At 34.5% G+C, this 17,196-nt stretch overlaps 1 protein-coding gene across 1 annotated transcript; it reads left to right on the forward strand.

Annotated features, from left to right (window-relative positions):
• The first annotated feature begins 652 nt into the window (after positions 1–652).
• On the forward strand, positions 653–8,293 carry LOC149186906 (ruBisCO large subunit-binding protein subunit alpha-like). The gene is made up of 9 exons (XM_089411222.1): positions 653–829; positions 922–1,129; positions 1,242–1,363; positions 5,276–5,483; positions 5,578–5,723; positions 5,815–6,121; positions 6,964–7,214; positions 7,393–7,593; positions 7,794–8,293. The coding sequence occupies exons 1-9, from the start codon at positions 764–766 to the stop codon at positions 8,082–8,084; spliced, it is 1,800 nt and encodes a 599-aa protein (XP_089267348.1). The 5' UTR covers positions 653–763; the 3' UTR covers positions 8,085–8,293.
• The last annotated feature ends 8,903 nt before the right edge of the window (positions 8,294–17,196 follow it).

A 17,196-nucleotide genomic window follows, 5' to 3' on the forward strand; every position in this document is an offset into this window, starting at 1 on the left:
TAATTATTATCAATTATAAAATTCAATTAAATTTAACCTATTAAAACATTAATCCTCACAATTAGTTCTCCTCCTAATTCCTCTTATAATTTGAAATGAACAAAAACATTATAATCTCATATACTATTTTTAATTTAGTATAGTTTCATAAACTATTTTTAATTTAATGTAATCTCATAAACTATTTTTAATCTAGTAAATATTAAAATATTATTTAATTATTCATTTAATATTAAATAAAAATTTAATTCAACCTTAACCAAGTCATTTACCACTATAAAATCTAACCAAGTCATTTACCACTATAAAATCTAAAATAAACAATAATATAGTCTCATAAACTATTTTTAATCTAGTAAATATTAAAATATCGTCTACCACTCTAAAATCTAAAGTGAAATTGTCCACTTATGTAGACCCACTCCAGAAGCTTCACTCCAAAAAGAATCTAACCACGCAACCACATCCTAACTCAATTAAAATCCGCTTCCGACAAGAACCGCGCACTTTGGAACCTAGCGCATACTCTGGAACCTTCTCGCAGTGTCAGCAGAGCGACAACGAGCTAAAGCATCAGCTAGCCCCTTCCATGTGACCTTTACCTTAAACCACCTGGCGCCCTCTTATCCACAATTCTCCCCTATAGATTTGCACATTTGCATTCTACAGAGGCCAGTCAAGCGTAGCCAGCTTCCTACTTCCTGAGGTTTTACGAAATTCACACCAGGGTTTAAGATCCACTGAAGAAGATCAAAGCTCTGCCATGGCAACCAACGCGGCCTTCACCTTCGCGGGGGCACTGAACCTGTTTCAGCACACAGCTCAACCAGTAAGTTTTCTTTTTCATTAAATCTTGTTCCAAGTTTTTAAGGGTTTTTTAGGATTTTTATGTGAGGGATTCTTTTTCCTGGAGTCGAGCAGGATGGTCTGAGGAGCAGAAAGATGGCATTTTGTCAAAGGCCGATAGCTCCTCGTCAATTTAGAGCGAAACATCGAGCGAGGAGTACCAGCAGGGTCTTGGTGAGGGCGTCGGCCAAGGATATATTGTTCGATCAGGCTTCGCGTGCAGCGGTGCAGAGGGGCATTGATAAATTGGCAGATGCCGTGGCCGTTACATTGGGGCCCAGAGGTATTCAGTTTGTTATATTGGGGTTTATTTGAATATCCCTTGCGCTGGTACTTTTGGGTTTGTCTATGTCTGAATTTGTTTGTGAAGAAAAAGAGTATTTTGGGTCTTGCAGGGCGGAATGTTGTATTGGACGAGTTTGGAATACCGAAGGTGGTGAATGATGGAGTTACCATCGCTCGTGCCATTGAGCTTGCTGACCCCATGGAAAATGCTGGGGCGGCCTTAATCCGAGAGGTAAACTATATTGAAGCGTTTTTCTTATGGTATATTTGAATCTTTTTCTGTTGCTTGAATCCTTCTGGTTACTCTCTGTTCTGGTATTGCATTTATTGTGTACTCTTTTCCAGATTTTGCTTTCGAAATTTCCCCGTAGGCCACTCAGTGCTCTTCTATTTATTTGTATTCTACAGATTTTGCAGGGTGGTTATCAAAGTTAATTGACTCCATTATGTGCTCTTTTATTTATTTATATCTTTTACAGATTTTGCATAGTGGTTATTAAAGTTACTAGACTCCATTCCGCTCTTCTACTTATTTATATCCAGATTTTGCATGGTGGTTATCACAGTTACTGGACTCTGGACTCCATTCTGAGAGTGACACATTGAAAATTATCTGAGTTTTTCTGGATATTAAAATGGTAAATAATACAATAAATTTCAGCGAAAAAATATTTTTCACAAATATGAAAGTTGAGAATTTGGTCATATTGCAAAGTTTATTGGGCCAAGCGAAGAGATTGGAGATGTTGCAGCAGAACGTTATATAGATGTTGTAATCAAGTGTGAAATTAAAAAAATAATAATAATGAAATATAATGTTTTTATTTTTTTAATAAATGAAGTTTAGAATTACATAATAATAATTTTTTTGGTTAATTTTAATTAAAATATGTTAATTTTAATTAAAATATGACCAATTAAATAGGGTAATTTTCATAATTTTAATGATTTTTTTGGTTAATTTTAATTAAAATATGACCAATTAAATAGGGTAATTTTCATAATTTTAATGATTTAGGGGTTTTCAGAATCTATTTATGCATTCAAAAATATATTTTAAAATTATGATAAAAATGACTATTTCATCTACAAATTAATTAGACACTCACTATTCCGACACTCTCAGCTCCTCATAATTCCCCCTCTGACCTTCAACCAAACGAGCCGATCTGAATCTCGGTTGACTGGTCATGATATTTCATATATCATATTTTTTAGGTTTAAATTGATATTTTTTTATGTTTAAACTGAGTTAATAAATATATAAAAATTTAAGGTTTATAATAGATTTTTTTCCTGAGTTGTATATAATTTGGTTTCTTTTTTCCTGAGTTGTATATAATTTGGTTTCAATAATTTGATTTCAATCACCTTTAAGAGAATTAAACTATTTCAAAAATTTTCATATTTAATTAATATATAATTTATCTTATTAAAAAATTAAATAACACAATTATAAAACATATAAAAAAAACTATAATCATATGTCTTTACTAAATTAAACCATTTTAAAGGTTTTTATATATAATCTATCATATTAAAAAGTTAAATAACGAACTTATAAAACATGTAAACTATTTGAAAGATTTTTATATTCCATCAATATATAATCTATCCTATTAAAAAAATTAAATAACGAAATTATAGAAGATGTAATGGAGAATCCATATAAAAACGTGAAATTTACTTGTAGTATAAATAATATTAAATAGTTTGAACATGTAAACTATTTGAAAGATTTTTATATTCAATCAATATATAATCTGTCGTATTAAAAAATTAAATAACGAAATTAGAAAACATGTAATGAAGAATCCATATAAAAACGTGAAATTTACTTATACTATAAATAATATTAAATAGTTTTCATATTCAAAGTATATGTAATATTATAAATAAATAGTTTTCATATTCAAAGTGTAGGTAAGATAAAGATTTCAGAATAAGAATATTTCTCTATTTCTATATAATATAGAAATGTGAAATTTATATTATATATTTATAATAGATTTTTTCCCTAAATTATATATATATATATTAATTGGATTAAACCATCAAAAAAATTTCAAATTCAATCTATATACACCCTAAGTTATTAAAAAACTAAATATTTTTTTTTATAAAATATAAAAAAAAATTATAAAACAAAAATGCTATAATCATGTCTTTACCAATATGTAATAAAAAATTCAATATAATTAAAAATAATAATAATTTTCCATACAAAAACTTGAAATTTACATAGTATAAATAACACCAGGTTTACCAATATATATAATGAAAATTTAATATAATTAAAAATAGCAATAATTTTTCATACAAAAACTTGAAATTTACACCCAGTAGAAATAATATTAATACATGTAAGATAAAGATTTCAATATAATTAGAAGTAATAATATTCTTATATATGATTTATTTCAATTTCTAATGTATTATGTGAGGAATCATATTTTCCAAGGTTTAAACTTAAACTTTTAATTATATTTCTTGAGGTTTAAATTAAATTTTCTTTAAATTTTGCATGGAAAAAAATGTTTGTATATTGAGAAATTTGAGGGTAGATTGGAATTGATAAATTAAAGTTGAGAATCTATCCAAATAATAACTCATTTCAAATGATTTGGTTGTGATACTCTATAACATGCAAGGCCACGATGGGTGTGCTGATTATCTGCTTTGAAATCGGATTAGAAAAATAAGAAAAACTTGTGTTTTTTCTCATTCCATATTCTATGTAGACAGAGGAGGGATTGACCCTTGCCAAGGCACTCTGTTTCTTTTTACTTGCAAACTCACAAGTGTGACTCTCTATATTGTATTTTTTATGTTCTGAATTTTTCAAAATCTGCATGTTATTTCATAGAAGTTAGATACACAATTAGATTTTTTTCGAATTAAATTGTCCAATACCATTTTCTTTTGCGAATTAGATTTTTCCAATACTGTTTTTTCCCAATCATATCGGTCTCAAATCCCAATGCATTCATGGTGATTATGCCTCAAAGCTCTGAGTCAGAGCAGTCAACTAAGACTTGAAAGTTGAAAGAGTCCATCGCTCTTTTGTGTTTACTATTTAGTCAGATGTATACTCTAGCCTACTTCAATTTAGATTTTTCCAATACTTTTTTCTCCCAATCATATCGAATCTAAATCCGAATTCGTAGATAGCAACTATACCTGAAAGTTTTGAGTCGCACCTGTCAACTCAGACTTGGAAGAGTCCATGGCTATTCCGTTTGACAAGGGACTGTCAGATGTTTCTCCAAATCATATCGAATCCAAATCCGAATTCGTAGATAGTAGCAATGCCTGAAGGTTCTAAGTCACACCTGTCAACTCAGACTTGAAAGAGTCCATGGCTATTCTGTTTGACAAGGGACTGTCAGATATGGTTAATTGGTATATCATGCTTCGGCCAAGGGCTACTAGTAGAAACACAATTCAAACAAACTCGTTTTTAATACTAATCGACCATATCAGAAGCACAAACTAAAGATGTTTATGCCATTTAAAATGTGTTGCATGGGCATATTAGATGTATCAATGGGAACAATAGTTTTAAAAACTGGAAGGTCCTATCCTGTAAGTTGTAACCAGTCAAACTGGTTAATTGAACAGGCCTTGGTATCAAACTGGAGAAGTAACTGAAGCAGGGGGCTCGACTGGTACTTGTATTGGTTTGGTATCTAATCGGTACGAACTGGCTCTAACTTTGTTGGTTCTGATCCTGATCGGCCAGTCAGATCTCTCACGGGGAATCTGGGATTGATTGGCTGTTTTTTCAGGTTGTTTTGGAGAAAACCAGGGGCTGTTTTCCACCGAAAAAACAGTTGTTTTATGTATTTTTGAAAACCTGTTCATTGAATTCGGTTCGATCTGGTTCTGGGTTGAAACCCAGTTTGTCAGGTGGCGGGTTTGATCACCAGTTCTGGTTTTTAACTGATTTTCAAAACTATGGAAACAGGGAACCATATAGATGTGTGGATTTAGGTGTGTCCACATTAGAATGACAGTTGTATATGATTCTTGTGTTTTTTGTTTTTTTTTTGACAAATAATCAGTGGAAAGGAGAGAATAAGGTGAATGATGGTTTTATGCTATTTGGTGTCAAGTGAATGACTGTTAGTATTACTTCCACCAGGTTGCAAGTAACACGAATGACTCAGCTGGTGATGGGACAACTACGGCATCTGTTTTGGCTCGGGAGATGATCAAACTAGGTCTTATGAATGTAACAGCGGGAGCAAATCCGGTTTCCTTGAAGAAAGGAATAGACAAGACTGTGGAGAGCCTAGTCGAAGAGCTACAGAAGAAGGCCAGGGCTGTAAAAGGGCGGGATGATATCAAGGGTACAGCAGTAGTTTAGAAGGTTAATTGTAATACCTGTTTTTTTCTTTGTGTTCTGGATTTCTTAATAACGACAATCTTCTCCCATTTGCGCAGCGGTGGCCTCGATTTCATCTGGGAATGATGATTTTGTGGGAAATATGATTGCTGATGCAATAGATAAGGTTGGGCCAGATGGAGTTCTGTCTATTGAGTCTTCATCTTCTTTTGAAACTACAGTTGATGTTGAGGAAGGAATGGAGGTAAGCTGGAAGCTACAATGATGCAATCATCCTAGTTGGAATCCTTTTCAGGGCAGCAGTCATATCACTCATAATTTTGTTCTTGTTACAGTTCGACAGGGGGTACATATCTCCGCAATTCGTCACAAATGCAGAGAAATTGATTGTAGAGTTTGAAAATGCTCGAATCTTGATCACTGATCAAAAAATTTCATCCATCAAAGAGATTGTCCCTGTATTAGAAAAGACCACACAGTTGAGAGCACCTTTGGTCATAATATCAGAAGATGTCTCGGGGGAGGCATTGGCTACTTTAGTTGTGAATAAATTGCGTGGAGTAATCAATGTCGCTGCTGTCAAGGCACCAAGCTTTGCGGAGAGAAGAAAGGCTCTTCTCCAGGATATTGCTATCCTTACAGGTATGTTTTATGTGTTCGTAGTAAACAGAACTTGATATTTGCCGTAGGAACTGATAGTAGATTAGAGTGGCAAACTCTTTTGGGAGATAATTTATCTAGGAATTGTATCCAAGTAGTTATGTTTAGCCATAACTAAAGGTTTGGTCAGTATGCGGACATAAGTTCTAGTTGTGTATGCGGTGTATATTTCTGTATTAATTTGATCATTTTGGGAAACAGTTAGTACATTTTATTAGAATGTGTAGCCCTACGTTTGACTGACTGAGTTTTATTAGAATGCATAGCCTAGGTTATAAGCAAATTCTTAGTACAACTAAGTTTTTATCTGGGATTTTTCTTCAGAACGCAACACAAATAAGGTGCTGTCAGGGAATTTCATGAATAACACATGTAAACGCACTGATCAATTGAGTAATTAAATTATCATTCGTTTACTATGTTTTTGAAATTGATTATTTAGGTCAAGCCAACTGCATTCGAATTTCTCCTGAAATTCTAATATTGCATTTGTCAGATGCATATCCTGTTATCTTGTACTATTGATAGTTCTTAATTGGCAAATATTGAGAAATATCCACAGTTAGGTATGCATGTTATCATTCTTTTATCACACATTACTGTGCAATTGATCAGATCATTTGCATTTTGATCTCAATTGGCCAAATTATGATGCATCTTGTTAAAATGCCTCTTCTAGCGTTTAATGTTTATAGCCCTTAAGCTGGCAATTTTATTTAGTAAATATTTACAACTGTGGCATGTATCCTCTGGCTTTCGGAATATATATATATTTTTTTTGTTTCATTTGGCTTTTGAGGACTGACTGAAGCTCTTTTTGACAGGTGCGGAATTCATAGCTGGTGATTTGGGTATGAAGGTTGAGAATACATCAGAAGAGCAGCTTGGTACTGCCAGAAAAGTCACCATAGCGAAAGGTTCGACGACAATAATCTCTGATGCTGCCAGTAAAGATGAAATTCAAGCAAGAATTGCACAAATTAAGAAAGAGCTAGCCGAGACAGATTCTATCTATGACACGGAAAAATTGTCAGAAAGAATTGCAAAGCTCTCAGGAGGAGTGGCAGTTATTAAGGTTTGGATGATTTTTTTTTACTTGATAGTGCAAAGGAGCACATCCTTGGTTTTGATTTAATTTTACTTGGACATCAACGCAATATTTCTCGTTGAAGGATTTTAATTTGCAATAAGTACGGTTAAATATTTAATATTTTAATCTTTATAACTGGATTTATGATTGGTACTCATTTCAGGTTGGAGCGGCCACAGAGGCCGAACTTGAGGATAAACAACTTAGGATTGAAGATGCCAAAAATGCTACCTTTGCTGCAATTCAAGAAGGAATTGTGCCAGGAGGAGGAGCAGCTTTTGTTCATTTATCCTCTTATGTGCCTGCTATAAAAGAAACCATAGAAGATCCAGATGAACGCATTGGTGCTGATATTGTACAGAAGGTGCGTGCATTGCCTCAAATGCTTGACTTGTTGAAAGCGAAAATTATGTTTTATGCTTTACCCGAGCAAACAAAATATTCTTCATTTAGGGTATTTAAATATCTGTCATATCATATAGCAGGTACATAAATGCTATATATTAGGTGCTCAGGTATGCAGGACATTTTCTGTGAAGTTTATCTTAAATGATTTTGTTGCAGGCCCTTATGTCTCCAGCTGCATTAATTGCAAATAATGCGGGTGTGGAAGGAGATGTCGTGGTCGAGAAAATTCTGGCGTGTGATTGGGAGATGGGATATAATGCAATGACAGACGTATACGAAAATCTACTTAATTCTGGCGTGATAGACCCTGCAAAGGTTGCAAGGTGTGCACTGCAGAATGCAGCCTCTGTTGCAGGCATGGTCCTTACAACCCAGGCCATCGTAGTTGAGAAGCCTAAAAAGCCGGTGTCTGCTGCTCCTGCTCCTATTCAGGGGATGACTATTTAGATTAGCTCTCTACAATGTTGAGGTTGAAATTGAGGACTGGGCATATGTTTCTGCGACTGTGAGACATCAAAGTTTGGTGCTCACTTCCATTGTGCAGAGGCTGCCCGATTTTGGAAGAGAGGATTATCTGAATTATTTATGAGGTGTAAAAAAATTATAGTGATGCTAATCAAACATCCTTATTCAATCTATTTTACAATTGATTATTCTATCGTTCCAGTTCGCACAGGAGATCAAGCATACTTTCCCTTGCAAGGTAGGGTAAAATATAGGAAACCAGGGGTTACAGGATACGTGTATTTTGATCTGAGTTTTATGTTGAACTTGAGGTGAAAAGAATTTGCTTCGTGGTGAATGTATTTTGCAATGTTACAGTTGGATCTTTCCTTTGTATTGTAAATCTTTACCCTTCGATTTTCGTAACATCAGTTCAAGAAGGCGGAATGTCGATCCGTGCTTCAACTGTGAGCATCCATAAAGGCAGGAAATAATATTAAAGCTGAAGTAAATAAAAATTCATTGAAATCTTGGATCTTGCTCTATACAGTAAGGAGTCAGGACTACGTTAAGGGATAGGCATTCTTTTGGAAGCTAGTAGAGATATCTCAGCTCGTAGAGAGTCACCGAATCAAAGTATAGTTCGTATTTGGCACTATGTTATAAATCTGCCATTAAGGGCCAACTCACAAGAGCCAACCTTGTTTTCTCCATTCATCCATCGATTTCAGAAGTAGAATAAGGTACAACATTTCTTCAAATTGAGTCTCTCAATGTGAAAGCCTCACCTGTGTTTTTGTTTCTCACACTCCTTCACTATCACATATCAGGGAATGGTGGAAGTTTGATCAAACTTCAGGTAAATTTAAGAACAATTTTTCCCTTGATTGAAATGGTAGAACAAATTTTCCCCTGAATTGATATGGGTGTGGGTATTGGAAGCTATAGTTTGATACGTTAATTTGATACAGCGAGAATTTGATACCATCAACATCAAAACAAGCTGATACCAAAGAAAATACATGAACATGGAGAAAGGTATCCATGCTATGATACTACGACAGATCTCTTCCTAATTTGAGATCTCATACTCAATAACTTAGGATCTCATCCTCAGTGCTGAACCTGGGTGGTGTTTCGAAGGCTTCGTCAAAATTCAAATGCTGCCTATTGATTTTCGTCCAAACTCACATTGCCCATTGATCTTCCTCGCGTTGATGCCTCGCGTTGATGGCTAGAGGTGTTTCCATGAGTTTACAACTCTCTATATGAGGTGTTTCCATGGGTTTACAACTCTCTTTATGAAATTATTGCCGATTGATCACTGCAGTTGATAACTAGAGGTGTTTCCATGGGTTTGCAGTATATAGACTATGGGTTTCAATAATTGACTCGATTGATCATTCCAGTTGATAGCTAGAGGTGTTTCTATGGGTTTGCAGTATATAGACTATGGGCTTCAATAATTGATTGAGTTGGGAGGTGTTATAAAATTTTAGTATTGGGAAGATGTAGTAGGTGTAAATAAAGTGTTAAACTATAAAATAGTGGGTTCAATTAAATCTAGTTTATATTTATTTTAATTTTGGATTTAAGAAATACCAAAGAGGAGTGATTTGATTTTTTTTTAAGCTTGAACTTCAAGAAATTTTACTGAATAGATCTAAAGTTGAAATAAATTCAGGTTGATAAATATTAATTTTTAATTAATAAAAACACATATAACTCTTTTATTTATATTTTAAAAATAATTTATTACCATTTTAGTTTTTTTGGGTTAAGAAAGTGGTAAAACCTACTCCAACTCATTTGTTAGTGGGTAAAAATAATGATATTACTGTTAATAATGTAAATGAACTAATCATCATTATTAAAAAAAACTAGTAAATAATTTATTAATAATTTATAAAGAACATTTCTACACTTAAAAAACTAAGTTATTTACTTATTTCCAAAATACATAAATTATTAAAATAATCTTTTTCTTCTATAAAATTAAAATAAAATTTAAATTAATAATAATTATAATAAAACCATTATCCTATTTCATAAATAAAACAATTTCCTCACTTCTAAAATAAAATACATAAATTATTAAAATAATTATTTTTTTCAATAAAATTAAAATAAATTTTAAATTAATAATAATTATAACAAAATCATTATCTCATATGAAATAAACCTTACCTTCTCATTTTATCAACTTGTCCATCAACTTAAATGAATTTTCTTAATAACTAGATCTTAATAAATTTTAATTTTCTCAACTAAATAAATATTGAACTTATAAAGTGAATAAATAAATAAATAATATTTTTTTTTTCAACTAAACAAATATTTAACTTATAAAGTGAATAAATAAATAAATAAAGTTAATATCAATTTTCATGAATCAACTTGGAAAAAAAATGTTAATATCAATTTTCATGAATCAACCGCTTGGAGGTGAAATGTCAGCCTTCAGACTTAATATTTGAAATGTAAACAATAATACCAAGAAAAAAACAGAAATAATTTTTAAATAAAAAAAGTTAATATCAATTTTCGATTAAAAACATGTTGAAATATAAGCCTTAATATTCCAAATATAAATAATAAGGTGAAAGCCTTAATATTCCAAATATAAATAACAAGAAGACAAAGAAAGAGAAAACCCTAAAAGGTGTTGCAAACGGACATTTTTGTAGGCCGTTGGCAAGAAAAGGAGTCTCCTAGGAGGTCATTGTTGTCTTCAATATTTTGTTGAGGATAATAACAGAGGCATTTTAAGAGCAGAACCCTAGAAACCTTGGCTTGAAGTTTCAGTTGGCCCCTGAAATGAAGCTAAAGAATTGCAGGGGGTTATTTTCATTTGCAGTATACTTCTAAGTATATTCTCTTTCTCTCTTTTTGCAAATGAAGCTAAAGACTTGCAGGAGGTGATTTTCATTTCCAGTATACTTCTAAGTACATTCTCCTTCTCTCTTTTTGTATGACAAAATTTTTGGAATATTTGGTGGGGAAGATTATCTTGTTATTTTAATTATGATTACTTTTCAGTTTCAATATTTAATATTGGAATATTAATGAGAAAATGAGCATTATAATTATGATTTGGTTTTTATTATGGTTAGGTTTTAATGCTTAATTATGGAATATAAATGATTATTATAATTAGAAGTGATAGAGGGGTGATAAATAGGAGTTAAAGCCTCAACCAAATTTTTCTATTTGGAGAAAAATAAAATTCATTAGAATTTTATGCATTTAAATAAGTTGCATTATAAAAGAATATTATGGGAAAAACTCTGGGTTGTCACAATTAATGTTTACATGACAACACATCTCTTCCATAATTCCCTAGAGAGAGTCCCTTAATGTGCCTCTTAATGCAAACTAGGGGAGAGGGATCAAATTTCTTTTCACTTTAAACTTGGGCCACACTAGTTTTTAGTAGCATGATTGGATTTTTTGGTCACGAGTTTTGAAATGTTGACTTTTACACTATGGAGTGTCACAATTAATGTTTACATGACAACACATCTCTTCCATAATGCCCTAGAGAGAGCCCCTTAATGTGCCTCTTAAAGCAAACTAGGGGAGAGGGATCAAATTTCTTTGCACTCTAAACTTGGGCCACACTAGTTTTTAGTAGCATGATTGGATTTTTGGTCACGAGTTTTGAAATGGTGACTTTTACACTATGGAGTGTCTTAACAGAACACATTGTCACCATCTATTCTACACTTTGTGGGCTATTTTATTTTATTTTTAATTTAATTTTTATTTTACTTTATTTTGACTTGGTTAAAATGTTAAGCAAGACATTACAACATTTCTACCATATTATGTTGGATAATTTTATGTTTATTTTATTTTGTGTTATTTTGATCAAGTCAAAATATTAAGCATGACATTACAACTTTGAGGATTAAATCACTTGAATGCAAACCTTTTTTAGAGTGAAAGTTAGATCCAAAGTTAAGATGGATTTATGTGGGTTTCCCCTTAGACTTGGCTATATTCCCCATGAATACCATGGGTCAATACCATTGGTTATCAATACCATGAGCCATTTTTATTCTTTATTATTTTATTTTTATTTGGGTTTTTATTGTGCTATGCTATTTTTATTTTGACTTAGTTAAAATGTTTACATTACATTATATTGATATTTTTATTTTATTTTATTTTTATGCAATTTGACTTCGTTAAAATGTTAGACATTACATTACAACATTTTTACATATTGGACTTTGTAATATTGCAATTTTATTTCTACTAATAAAATTACAATATACATATTATATTAAAATAAAAATTGAAAAGAATAAATATCATTGGGTCAAGAGGTTGAATTTAGCCTAATATGAAGGTGATGTGTAATTTTGTCTATATTCAATGTGGAGTTGACACATGTCCAACAAAAAATAAAATTAAAAAAAATATTTAGTAAATACAAATTAATGTTAGCTTAAACAAAAATAACTATATAAATGAAAAAATTAAAATTTATTAATACAATAATTACAATACACTTGTGAGATAAAAAAAGTTTGATCTTTTCAAAAGAGTTGGATTTTTTTCCCAAAGAAACAAATTGTGATTTTTATTAAAAGAAATAAGAATTACATTCTATAGACACATTATATGTGTATGCATTTTGAGTAAATACACAATCAATATAAAAAGTAAGAAATAAGGCACATAGGCCCGCCAAATAGTCTCAAGGGATGCACCATAAAAATCCCAACAATGGACATTCAAAAATACAAAACCTTGTCATCGATTCTGCTCGCCCCCTCCAGGGTGCGGTTTGTGTTCTTGCTTCTCCTCATTCGACAACAACACATCTGTTCACTGTCACCATCACATCACTCTGGCTTTGGACATATGCAACAACACTGAAACAACCTATTATTATTACTAAATAAAAACAGGCAGCCTGAGGATGCATGTGAAGTATTTGATGGAATATGCCCATTAAATTTGACAGTCACTTTGATACCAAGATCACTGTAGACGAGTATTCTCTAAATCTTTTGATGAATTTCGCTGCTGAGGAATAGGCAAAGACAAAAGAATGGGTTTCAAATCCAGGGATTGGATCTGTGCAACAAGACGAGTTGTGCCAAGATAACATGTTTAGCCTTGCTGAATTATTAGTTGTTGAAAACCAGCGAGAGCAAGTGGTAGTCAGCGCGATCGATATAGCCATGGAGTTAGATTTCTCATTCTGGACAGACCAGGGAAAACAAATGTTGCGGAAAATGGAATTTCTTGAAATTGAAAACAAGCAGCGTCGTTCAAAAATACACACCCTCTCTACCAGAGTTTCGGAGGTGGAGGGGGATAATTTATCCATTAAGAAGATGTTACATGAAACCAAAGAGCAGGAAATTCTCCATCCTCCAAATGGTGCACTGCATGCATAAATTCTTGACCTTAAAAGCAGGCAAGAAGAAATCCAATCCCAACAAGTCACTTTCAAACAAGAAACTGAGACACACATCAATTCATGGGTACAAGTGGTTCGAAGGAAGGATAAAACTCCTACCCCTCTTGCAGCAGTTGAGGAGGTGATGCAAGAAAAACTTGTGGAAGAACACAACAGACGGGCAAGAGAATTGAATCTCAAGGTGAGAGTTCTCCCCTTACACCACCTCTTTTCGTATTTTATGGAAGTGGGGGCTAGGTTCCTTCAAGACAACCTTAGCCTCCCCGATATAGCTTTGGACAGAGCCTAGCTGGGCTACGAATCCACTCCCTTCCTTAGATTCTAGACTGCCTTTGATTGACTCTGTGCCCGCAGGGCTAAGTGGAAGTTGTTTCTTCTTCCTAACAAGATTTTCTTGGACAAGGACCTCACTCGAGCACATGTTGTGGAACTTAAACAATCCAGAGAACAGGTTAAGGCAGCACGATAGGTAGGGAAATGGGCAGTTATTAGGAATCTCTGGGCAGTCAGTCGGGACTCCTTTCCACTTGGGTGGGAACCCCGAACTGGAGGTTCCAAATGACGGGCCGCTTAGGGAGATGACAGGGTACATGCATTTCTATACGTTGTTGGTGTTAGCGCTTGAAATTTCACCTCAGGCTGAGAAAGGTAAACCTCAAGGCAACATCAAACCATTTAGCCTCGTAGCTAGCCCTACGGGGCAGGAGAAGGCTCTCTCCGGTCTATCTCGTAAAATCTTCAATAGAATGAGATGACCAACAAGGTAACACTGATATTAGGCTAGTAAACTGATAAAAAAGGTTGATTTGGGGTTTTTTGGGTTTTTGGTGGCAAATTGAGGAGAGGGCAATTTTGGGTGCGGGGATTGGACACAGTTTCTGCAGGGGGTTTCTTGGGGCGAGGTAGGAGACAGCGTTGATGCCTTTAACTGAGGTGGATGGTCAGGAATGAAAGATGAAGAGCTAAAGAGAGCAAACAATAACTTTGAATTCTCTTTAGACAGAAGAAAACATTGAAATTAAACAAACTTAAAAGCAGAGCATGACAGGCATGAATTCTTACTTTAACACTTCATTTGTTTAATGGGCAGAAGTAAAAGAAAGGAGATGAATCACATAACAAAGCTTACAAGTACATTGAGAAGCACACCATGAACACATGAGTCCACAAGAATCCCAAAGAGGACTGCAAAACCCTGGTCTTCCTTAGCCAAAAATCGCAGAGATACAATGAATAATACAATGAAAGCTTATCCCTCAAGAGTCCAACCATGAAAATGAGCAAGAAAGTACATAATATAGATGATCTAACCTCTTTCCCTGCCTCCATGGGTCGAGCTCACTATTCTAGGAGCTGTTTCAACCACTTCTAAACTAAGCACTACAATCTAGGCAGTCAAAACAACTTGCCTCTATAAGCTAGGAAACCAATCCATTCATTAAATATTTACCTTTTACATGAATGAATCTTCTAGAAGTGTTAAACAAGAGTAAAAGTGTCTTAGAGTTACAATAATTACATCAAAGATAATCATCTTCCACCCCAAAAAGTCAAATTGGGTCAAAACTGTGTTTTCTGGGCTGTACAATGCAATCTGGCAAAAATTGCCTGACGGGTCGCGCCCCCCTACCTCACGGGTGGTGCGCCCCTGCCTCACGGGTCGCGCGCCTTTGGAGCGATGTTTGAGGCACTTGCAGGGGTCCAAATTGAGCAAAAGTGGGCTTGTTGGAAAGGTCTGTGAGTCTACTTTCCAACCCAACTGGAATTTTTGAATTTGGAGGTCATTTGCCCTGTCAAAACTTAATTCTCCCAAGACTGGTTTCTGCAACTCAAAAAAGGGCCAGAAAGTCATTTTTTGGTAGTTTTTTGACCTTTTGGGGGACCAAAACTGCACAAAATCTCAAGTCCATTCACAGGCATGTGTAACTTTGCATGAAAAATCTAGAAATGCTGAGTTTTTGCCAAACTGAGTTGCCATGATGTAGGGTCGCGCGGGGGGTGAGACCCGTTAATGGGAAAAACCTGCAAATTGCCAAAATTCACCCAAAATTCTCAAAATTTTTTAGGATTTGTGCTGTGGCTGGGCTAATTAGTGCCTTGATCTTTGAGGGAAGCCTCAGCCAAGATACGGAGTGGATTGGTCTTCTTTTTCCGTTTAAGGGCCTCGGACAACCGCCTTTGAAACATTTTCATCTTGGCCTTGCACACATGCATTCTTGCCCAGTAATGGTTTTTCATGTTCCTCAACAATTTCTTCTCTTGGTTGGCCTTAGCCAACAGTCTCTCTAAGTGTGCATTCCCCTGGATGAGCATGGACTCTCGGTCAGCGGGCAAGGGATCACCGGGTCTTCTTCGGTTCAAGACTCGGTCACTACGAATCCTCCATAACTCATCAAGTGCCTGCTCATCTTCCAACTGTTTGTTGCGCTGCTCAAGGTATGTGATGGTCCATTGTGCCCCCTCTAATCTCCTCTGCAAGGCATCATTTTCAGCTCTGAGACTCTGAATGGTCATCACTTTGCTCATATGTTTCAGTGTCTGACATGTTTGAGGAGTAGAATGGACAAAATGTACTGCTGTTTCTGCCTTTAAAAGTGCTGAATTCTATGTTGTTTCAAGGGGACAATGACATGAGGGAAATGTTAGGGGAGGGACCTTTTTACAAGGAATTGGGAATACATGAACATAACAGGGAATTTAAGGAAAAATTGCAAACAATTTTTGCATATAGGAATACATTTTTATACTCAGGGATATTGGGAAATCATTTGCAAAGATCACTGCATATGGGAATACAAGTATAAAAAGGGAAAATATGGGAATATGAATACATGTATTAACAGGGGAAGATAGGGAAATATACAAAATTTTTACATATTTCACCAACAAATTGCTGTGTTTTCTCATGCATATGGTGCAACAAGATTAGGGTTTGAGTGCTTTTGATGCTTTGGGAGAGGGGTAGGGTTTGTATTTTTAGTGATTAGGGAGAGGGGAGGGTTTGCATTTTATTTATGGAATAGTATGGGAAGCTAGATATGATCACACATATGAGTGGAAAGGGAAAGGAGGGAAACAATTACAAAGGGAAAAAATCTTGAAACAACACAAACCCTAGCACATTTAACCATTAACATTACAGTCATTTGAAATTTCATCCACTTGCACAATTTAACTTTTAAACACAAGCATGAGGGTCATCAATCATAACCAACCACCAAACTGAAGTGTAGAGGGCCTACCTCGAACAATCTTGAAGAATTGAGGGAGTTTGAACGGTTTCGAATCAAATTTGCAGGGGAAACCTTGACGGGTCGCGCGCGCTTGACGGGTCGCGCCCGTTACAAAATGCACTGCGAAAATGGCGCTGACGGGTCGCGCGCCTGTCCTGAGCCTGAATTCGACCAGACTTTGCCCAAAACTCTTGAATGCTTGCTCACTCTCACTCCTCAATGCCTTGGATGCAGAATGAGAGTAAAAGGAGGGAGATTGAGTGTTTATAGGTTTCATTTGAAAAAATTTCATGCTCAAACCCACTTTCTAAAGTTTTCTCATCGACACTTTTTAAAATTGACTTTTTAGCTTCCTTTGTCCTGAAATTGACTCTTTTAGTGCTTTGACTTGATTCTTTTTGCAGGGAGATCATCTGAGGGATCTTGGCAAGGGGACCAGGGTTAC

This window comes from Pinus tabuliformis, chromosome 3_1 (genome assembly GCF_031772625.1).
Source record: "Pinus tabuliformis cultivar Carrire ecotype Pingquan chromosome 3_1, CPIR1, whole genome shotgun sequence".
Taxonomy (NCBI): domain Eukaryota; kingdom Viridiplantae; phylum Streptophyta; class Pinopsida; order Pinales; family Pinaceae; genus Pinus; species Pinus tabuliformis.